Source organism: Molothrus aeneus, chromosome 5 (genome assembly GCF_037042795.1).
Source record: "Molothrus aeneus isolate 106 chromosome 5, BPBGC_Maene_1.0, whole genome shotgun sequence".
NCBI classification, from domain to species: Eukaryota; Metazoa; Chordata; class Aves; order Passeriformes; family Icteridae; genus Molothrus; species Molothrus aeneus.
In genome coordinates, this window is record NC_089650.1 from 20571191 (window position 1) to 20580406 (window position 9216).

Sequence of the window (9216 nt, forward strand, 5' to 3'; positions counted from 1 at the left end):
GTCTAGTGTGTCACCCATCAAAATTATAAATGAAAGGATCATTATGTTTTCCTTACTTATTCTGAGAGTTTGATGTTGTTACTTCAACAGCAAGGGGAAGTCTTGCTTTTGACTCTTAATTTTCTTCACTTATGAGCCGAGCCAACATATGTCCAGAAAGGGCACAGTCAGAATAGCTTTTGCAGGGGTTTAAGAGTAACTTATATTTCTTGACTCCATAAGAGCCCTTTCTGCTGTAAGCCTCAGTGTCATCACCTTACTTGAAATTGGCTAGCCTTCTTGAAATTGCCACATGTCACCACAGGAATTGTTTTTCCGGAAGAAGACAATATACTGAATTTGCAGGGCTTAAAACAGTGTTCCTGTTGTTGTTGAAATGGCCTGAATAAATCTAAAAATGGGCTTTACTGGTCTTTCCAGAGAGGAGCTTTTCTGATGTTCTCCAGGAAGCTGATATATTGTCACAGATTTCCTACAAGCACATAGAGCATTATATAGAAAAATTATGGTGGAAAGCCATGATTCTGTAAAGTCAAGCATGCAAAAGTGAAGAAACGCAGGAAAGTTGCTTGTGCAATCTAAACTCAGAGCTTTTGTATGTAATGTTATCATACAGTTGGTACAGACTGAACTGGCAGAGAGCTTGGCTGCCACATGTACCTATCTTGTGTCTCAGTCTCCTTGACAGTTTGAGTATTTTTATGGAGGTGATAGTGAGTTATGCACTTGCACAAAGATAAAATTTAGGTTCAAGTTTCAAAATATATCAGTGGTAGAACAGAGATAATTGATAGGATTTTATCATTTCAGTGGGGCTTCTGTACAATGACCATCATGTGTTTTACCTAACATTATTCTTAGTATTTAAAATGTTGGTTAAAACTGAGAAGTTGTCGTCCTGCAGCAGTTTACCACAATGGAAAAATTCAACCCAAGTGAGAGGAAGGAAAGCTTGTATGTGATAAATTCACCCTCTACCAGGAACTGACAATCAATCCTAAATGTAAAGTCTGCTGCCTGTGATAGTTACTGTGTAAAACTGGTACTTAGCCCTCATCTGGGAGGGAAGGAGACTTACCCAGAGCTTAATTCTTCTTCCTTAGAGTGAATTCAGATGTGTAGTAACTTGGGCAGGAGTCATAGAATCACAGGAGCACTGTTTAGAAGAGACCTCTCAGTGTCTGTATTCCGAAGTCTCCTGCTTAAAGCAGACTCTTGCTTATGCTAGATCAGGTTGGTCAGGGCTTTGTGTAGTTGAGATTCAAAGAGTTGAACCAGATTTACAATGCAGGAAGAGAAAGAAATAATGAAAAATTATTTGGTGGAGAGCAGAATGTGCAAGAGGTGTTTTCCTGTTGTGTGGGCATTGCAGCAAGGGAATGCAGAAGAGCTCCTCCTGTGCAGAGCTGTGCAGCTCATCAGTCTTTGCAGGCTCAGAGTAGAGCCTGCTCACATGTGGCTGATCATGCAGCGTGGTTTCCTGTTTGGAACTGTGGGTGCTGAAGTTTGAAAGTGAACACGTTGAGTGCAGTGAGGTGAGTCTGGAGGACACGCCAGCTGCTTCCTCTGTACCATGCCCACTCTAAGGTGGGAGAATGTGGAACTTGATCCCCACATCTCCTGCTTGTGTTTGGCTAGGATTGATCTGAGTACAAAGAGAAGAGCACGGTGTTTTGGCCAGATGGGACTGAGAGATGACAGAAAGAATCAATGATCTATGTAAATGAGAGAAGCCCACAGAGCTAGTGTAGCTGTGGTTTAGTTTCTTCTCTAGTCTCATTTTATTTTAGCAGCATGAAATTTCTGGGAACCCCCGACGTCTGTGTGCTCACCTATCTATTTTCAGTCTCTGCATCTCTGAATAGTGAGAGTTCTGGCATGCTCTGTACCTACTCCTGGATACAGAGGAGAAGATTTTGTTATTTTTTTATTGCTTGGCCTGGGAGTAACTGTGCCCCACAATTTTTCTAGTTCAGAAGCAAAGTTCAATTTTCTCTTAAGCTCTGTGTATCTGATGTCTCTCAAATAATTTAATGTAGCAAATAGAAAACAATTATAAAAGTAATTTTATACCTAATTTTGTGCTTTTATTTATGTTTCTAAAGTTTGGGTCTTTTTAATTAGGATCACATGATTAAGAGATACTCTTAATCAGTTTTTAATTAGCAGAGCTTAATGTGTATATAGCTGTTGCAGCAGCTGTAGCTCAGGCCATGCTTTATTCATATGGTTTTCTATAATGCTGCTAGAAGATAAGCAGAGTACTAATTTGTTAGCCAATGATTTACTTGGCTCCTGAATAAAAGCTGTGTTTGTACAAACATTGGAAATCAGTGAAAAAATATGTCAGTTTAAATGTTAATTTTGTTAATCAAGCTACCACATCTTCAATATATTATAGAGGGAGCAGTAGATATAGATAGATATATGAAAGTGCACTTTGGATTTAATACAAAATGGTTATTTTAGAAAAATAAGCAAATGTTTCATTGTTCCCAAACATCATATACCCAGTGTTTAAGGCATTTAGATACATTAACTGTCTAAAGAATCCATCCCATCAGGTATTTTTCTGCATAAGGTAATAGACATAGGCTGTCAAAACTCCTGGGGGGATTAGTGATAGTTAAAAGATGCTTTGGTAACTTTTACTTTGGACTCATGACCATTTCTGTACAGCCCAAACATTTGAAGTCTGGCTCTTAAGGAGTTTGAGGTCTCTTGTGGCTCTGACTTCATGACTGGCACAGGAAAGTGGGCTGTCTTGGTTTTTCAGATTTTTTCCAAGACTCAGTGAAAAATGTGCTCTCAGCCTGTGAGTTATACAAATAACAGAAGTAATTCAACCAAAACCTGATTCAGTTTCAAGAGAATTTCAATTGAAGGGAATTATTGCAAGTTCCCCAGTCTTGTGTCCCACATTTCAGCTGACTCTATATTATAGACACTTCTCTAAAGTAGTACCTTGGTATGCTGAGTTTCCCAGACAGATCAAAGATGACATATTCCAGTTCCATATGCAGTTTGAAGTATCATCTCCTTAAAATTTGATGCAGTCAAATTGGTATGTACTATTTACATTATTTAGTAGATTGGCAGTAAGTGCCTGCCTTAGTTTAGGTACTTCTGATGTTAGGCTTTTTTGGTTTCTTCAGAACCAGTAATTTCTAACAGTAACAAAAAAATTAATACCGTGTACTTGCTTTACTTCCCTTGTGTTCCCTCTGGCTGCATGGGCTCCACCAGGGGATGATGATCTGGAGGCACTGAAAGCCAAGAACATCAAGCAGACAGAGCTGGTGGCTGACCTGCGTGAGGCCATTCTCCAGGTGGCACGGCACTTCCAGTGTGTGGATCCCAAGAACTGCATAATTGTGAGTGGAAACAGCTGGATCTGCACTGCTGTGTGCTCCAGGCGTGGGTTTTGAGTGTTCAACACACGACAGGGCTCTTCAAATGCTCTTGAAGTGTGGGCTTGAGAAAGAACATGCCAGTTGTAATGGCTGGAGGGTGAGGCTTGCTTAATCCATCTGTGGTGGAGGGCTGTGCTGAGAGGTTGTCTGCTGTCTAGGAGCTGGAAAAGGTTTGTGAACAGGGGCAGGCAAGCTTTGGCAGACAGTTGGGAGTGACCTGGGGACTTTGATTCCTCTCTGCTCTCCTGTGTGTGCCTGCTAGGATCTGACCCCAGACTACAGCATGGAGAGCCACCAGCGGGACCACGAGAACTACGTGGCCTGTTCCCGCAACCGGCGCCGCCGAGCCAAGGCACTGCTGGATTTTGAGCGCCACGACGACGACGAGCTGGGCTTCCGCAAGAATGACATCATCACGGTGTGTCAGCCTGGGACAGGCACGCCCAGCTTGTTTGGGATGCTCTGCTACCTCTCCTGCAGGGAAAGGAGGGAGGAGATAAGCTCAGAGCCCAGTTAGGAGCCCAGGAGGAGCAGCTGGTGCTCCTAGGGACTGCCTGGGAATGAGGCAGTGTGTTCCTGTGAGTGTTGTCCTGTGGGCTGTTCTCGCTGCCACCACAAAGTCCCTTTCCTGGCTGCTGTACAGCTGTGCAAAAGGTGGATTTGGTCCAACCCAAGTCCCAGTTTAACACTGCACACTGAATTGGAAAAGCATCCATTTGCATTTAACTGTGAGCATCCCATCTAAAACTGGGGAGAAGAGGATGTTTGCAGTAGCTTTGTGTCCTTGAAGGCCCTGGGCTATGTGAGAAGAGAACATTGGCAAAGCAGTTGAGAACAGAGCAGTTCCTCATTGTGGACACACAGTCAGATAGCTGTACCCCTCCTGCCACTGGCACCTCTTCAACTGGTATTTTCCACTCCCTCTTTTTCAGATCATTTCCCAGAAGGATGAACACTGTTGGGTGGGAGAGCTGAATGGACTGAGAGGTGAGAACAGGATGGGTTGCACTGGGGAGAGTGGGGCCAGATGCAGAGCATCCATTCATCTACAACAGCTGCTCTGGCACCAAAGGCTCTGCCAGGTCCCCAGAGTATCTGCCAGGGGCAAAGGAAACGTAAGAGAGCAGTCATGCAGCAGTGACCTGGTCACTTGGGGTGGTTGGGTGCATGTCACCACTGCTGCATGTGGGCAGTGTCCTGCAAGTGGCTTTCTTGTGCAGCTGCCTTAGTTATTGTGATTTTTGAGGCAGCTTGCTTCCTTCTTTGATGGTAGGCCCTGTGAACTCTGATTTTTTTTCTCAGCTCCCACTGGGCTTTGTGTAAGGATTTCTCAGTATCTTTGTCAGGCTCATCTCTTTGTTCACTCTTTGTAGGTTGGTTTCCTGCAAAATTTGTGGAGATCTTGGATGAGCGGAGTAAAGAGGTACTTAAAAACCCCACAATTACAAAAAAACTTTACATTTAAAAAAAGGGTTATGTCATAACTAAAAAAACACAGTTGAAAAGAGCCATAGATTTCCCTCTTTCAGTCTGTTTGCTTCTCTGGCCTCTGAGTGCTTTGTGATGTGATCAGGCAGCTTATCTTCCTAAACCTGTTTACCCAAATTCCTCACGCTGACCAAGTGGAGAGTGAGGGCCCCAGAGGGCTGCCAAGGCACCTGTGTGATATGCCTGGGGTTGCAAGGACCCTAGAGATGAGGAAGCAGGGCAGTGTTTCTGTCTGCTCCCAGCTGCCTGTGTTCTTTTACTCCTTTGAGGCTGTACCTATGGATCCTGCACATGCTTTGTGACCATGACAGTAAATTCTTCCCAAGCAGTTGTGCCCAAGGGGACAATCTGTCTTAGTTCCTCTTACAGCTGGCAGTGATAGGATGGCACTTATCTATAGCAGATACTTCAATATGTCCTCAAGATTCAGGTAGTGTGCATGAGCTAAACATCAGCAGCTGTTGACCTCAGCAATTTTCAGGGGAAGTGGAGAAGGCCTGGTTCTCTCTCTTCTCAGCATTTGGGGAGTGAGGAAGAGCTGAAAGGCTGACCCAAGCTCCCCTAGAGAAGCCCCCAGAGAGATGTCAGTACTGACCTATCACTTCCTTCCCCCTCTCTCAGGGCTCCTTAGATGCAGATCACCTCTCTGTGCACAGAAATGTTCCGCGCTGCTCAGGGTTTCTGCTCCTAACTGTGGAAACAGAGAGGATCTCACTTATGGGGGTGTTAGCAGACTGTCAGCGTGATACCTCAAAGTGGTGTTCCCCCTGACCTGGAAATTCCTATTTGGTTCTGTTTGTCTTGACCTTTAGCAGCTTACAGAATCCCAGAGACCTCAGTGCAAGTCCCTCTCCACACCCTAGCTCAGTCAGCATCACACCATCACATTCCTGTGTGCTGAATGCTGCCGGGCTGGTGCTGGGGTCACTTGTGGGGTCTCCTGGGCACCACCTGAACAAAAAGGTCTCAGGAGATCCCCTGCAGTAGCACAGAACATGGGCCCTTATGCAAGAGCATGACAGGTAGAGGCGGGGAGGGTGTTCTGGCAGGCACCTGGGTGTGGAATTGGTCTGTGCAGAGGTGTAGGTGAGTGGATCACCTCCATGCTCTGCCCCCTGAGAGCTGGCTCTCCCTGTTCCTCAGTACTCCATCGCTGGAGATGATTCTGTCACAGAGGGAGTGACAGACTTGGTGCGCGGCACACTCTGTCCAGCCTTGAAGTCCATATTTGAACATGGATTGAAGAAGCCATCTCTGCTGGGGGGTGCCTGCCACCCTTGGCTGTTCATTGAAGAGGTGAGATGTCCTAGTTCCTTTCATGGGGCAGTGTTGCCAGCGGGCTGAGGTGGTGGATTTAGGGCAGGTGTGCTGAGTGTCCTTCTGCTCCTCCAGGCTGCAAGCCGGGAAGTGGAACGGGACTTTGACTCCGTGTATTCTCGCCTTGTGCTCTGCAAGACTTACAGGTCTGTGCCCTGCTCCTCCATGCTCATCAAACTGATGCTGCTCTGCACCTTGGCAAGGCTCGTAGTCTGCCCCGTGCTCCTGTGGGTGTGGTGTCAGCAGGCTGCTGTGCCTGTGCTGACCTGGGCTGGCAGTGGCTCTTGTCCCCTCCCCTGGGCCCCTGTGTTTGATTCTGGGTCTGTATCTGGCTCTCATGGCTGCGGGGCACCTCTGGGCTCAGCAGTAGCATGAGAGCTGTTGGGGTATGAAGCAGGAAAGTGCTGCATATGCTCAGGGTGACTGGAGCTAGCTGGGTCTCTGCTGTGATCTTTACAGGCTTGATGAAGATGGCAAAGTCCTCACTCCAGAGGAGCTGCTTTACCGGGTGAGTGCTGCCCCAAGCCCAGCCAGAGCCCAGCTCCTACTTTGGGGATGTTTCCTGTGGAGACTGTTGGAGGGAGATGCTCCAGAGTCTCCCAGACCTTCTCTTAGCCTCTCTGGTGGTAGCAGGGGGCACTGGTGGGGGTGGGGAGCATTTGGCTGTGTTGCTGAAGTGGCTGCCCAGCATTAACCACACCTTCCCTCCCTGCAGGCGGTTCAGGCTGTGAACATGACACACGATGCTGCACATGCACAGATGGATGTGAAGCTTCGTTCTCTGATCTGTGTTGGACTCAAGTGAGTCATCTGGTCCTGGTACCCTCAGCATTTTGGCTGCAAAGAGCTTGGGAAGGGACAGAGTGGGCTTAAGGACAGCAGTGGTTTCAATCTTAGGCCACAGCATTGTTTTTCCCCCCTCTCACTGCAGCCACTGGGAGAGACTTGTTCCTTGTGTGTTTTGCTGGCCTGATTTCTTGCTGGAAGAGGGAGCTCCTGTTGTATGGGGTGGCTCACACAAGTTTACGGGGTTATCCTGTTCCCACAGGGCTGGGGATGGGGGTCAAGGCTAGGGCTGAAAACAGACTACCCCAGAGGGATGTGGTTTCTTTCCCTGGCTGCAGCTGAGTAACAAGCCTATACCCCATTGTTGCAGCGAGCAGGTGCTGCATTTGTGGCTGGAGGTGCTGTGCTCAAGCCTGCAGACTGTGGAGAAATGGTTCCATCCCTGGTCGTTCCTGCGCAGCCCTGGCTGGGTGCAGATCAAATGTGAGCTGAGGTGAGTGTCCCCATGGCATGTCCCCATGCCAGTGTCTGGAATAGATATCCCCCTCCTCTGCAGGAGGTGGCCCTCACTACAGCTGGGTTTGGGCCCTCTCCAGTGAGTTGCAGCGTGGGCTGCCCAGACATCCCAGCCATAGAGATTTCCTGCTGTGTGCTGAGGCAGCAGGGAATCTCTGGGCAGTTTATTGTGAAGCACTATGCCTGCCTGATCCAAGAGCAGAGCTTGGCTCCTGGGGTCCTGTTGTGACAAGCAGGCAGCCTTTGCCTGCCTCCTGCTGTACACCTATTCTGATGGAGAGTCTGCCTTTTCAACCCCACTGCTCTCCATGTCCTTTGCCAGGCACTCCAAGTCCAGGCAGGGAACAGGGAATATCCTAGGGAGACAGTTGGACAGTCATTGGCTGAGGAGTCAGTCACCCACTGACTCCCTGGTTAGGTGAGAGGGCTGAAAGCAGCTTTAGTGCCTGAGCTTGCACAAGGCAGTCACTTGGAGCCTAGGGCACACATCCCTGGGGCTCTGGGCATCCATGCTCCTGGCCCTCCTGCACTCTGCAAAGCCAGATGAAGTCCCAGGGAACTGGAAGGCAAATCCCCTGCTATCACCACTGCTCCAGCCTGGTTCCTGCTGTCCTTCAGTGGAAGCTGGCTTTTGTGTGCACCACCCACTTGCCTCAGGCCCCAGTGGGAGCATCTGTAGCCAGAGGAACCCTGTGTGTGCACGCTTCAGAGTGTTCTCAGCCCGCTGCTGAACGGGAGGGGGTTTCTGCCACCTCTGGGCTGCCATGTCCCACAGCATGGGGGCAGTGCCAGTTGGGCACAGCCAAAGGACCGAGTGGGACTGGTTCATGTCTTACATCCTGCTTCTCCCAGCCAGCAAGGGAGCACCCTGTGCCAGCCCCTCTGAGCACTGCTGCTGCAGGACACTTCTCTTGTTCCAGGGAGAGGGAGGGGGCTGCAGAGCTCTGAGGTGCTGCAGGAAGGGGTCTGCTTTCTGGAGAGGAACCTGCCATCTGCTCTTGCCAGCTGCAATTGTGCAGCCCTCAGCCAGGCGTGTCTGCAGTCCCCCGGAGCCCGGGGCTGTCCCTGCCTCCCTGTGCTGCTGCACCAGGCTCTGTAGGGGCTGCACTTGAGTCACATCTTCAGGCTCCTTCTTCCAGCCTGGCCTGGGAGGATGTGAAGCCCAGCAAAGAGGGAATGAGTGACTGCTGCTGTCTTTTCAACACCAATCAAACAAGGAATTTCACCCTTGTAAGCTTAGTGGCATGCCAGGACAAGCTGGGGAGACAGTGTATTTGTGTGCCTGGGGCAGCAGTTGTGGGCAAAGGCTGCGAGTGTGGTCTGGGGGGTCCATTTTAACATCACACTCTTCTGGTTTTGTTGCAGAGTCCTAGGCAAATTTGCTTTTAGCCTCTCTCAGGACTGGGAGCTGCCAATAAAGAGGGAGGTGAGTAGGTGGCATCTCTCATTCTTTCACTCAGCCAGGGGCTTCACTTACTGCCTCCCTCTCCCAGCTTTGTGCTTCAGCCCATCATCTGCCTCTTCTGGAGCCAGCTCCAGAGGCTGTGGATGGGGCTGCTTTCCAGCAGCTGCAGCAGGAGCTGTGGGGCAGTGGTGGCAGAGGGGGCTGCCTGCCCTGCCCAGCTGGGGCAGAGGGAAGTGTCAGGCTCCCTTTCCCCGATGCTCTCCAAACCAAAGGCCTCTCCCTGTGCCAGCT

At 49.1% G+C, this 9216-nt stretch overlaps 1 protein-coding gene across 4 annotated transcripts in view; it reads left to right on the plus strand.

Moving 5' to 3' along the window:
* The window catches only part of SGSM3 (small G protein signaling modulator 3), a 31362-nt gene that overhangs the window by 19917 nt on the left and 2229 nt on the right, over nt 1-9216 (plus strand). For all 4 annotated transcript variants that reach the window (XM_066550453.1, XM_066550456.1, XM_066550454.1 and 1 more), the window contains 10 exons: nt 3247-3374; nt 3676-3831; nt 4346-4400; nt 4787-4836; nt 6045-6197; nt 6294-6364; nt 6678-6726; nt 6934-7019; nt 7375-7497; nt 8886-8946. In XM_066550453.1, the coding sequence (XP_066406550.1) occupies nt 3247-3374; nt 3676-3831; nt 4346-4400; nt 4787-4836; nt 6045-6197; nt 6294-6364; nt 6678-6726; nt 6934-7019; nt 7375-7497; nt 8886-8946 (932 nt within the window). The remainder of the gene's footprint in view (nt 1-3246; nt 3375-3675; nt 3832-4345; nt 4401-4786; nt 4837-6044; nt 6198-6293; nt 6365-6677; nt 6727-6933; nt 7020-7374; nt 7498-8885; nt 8947-9216) is intronic.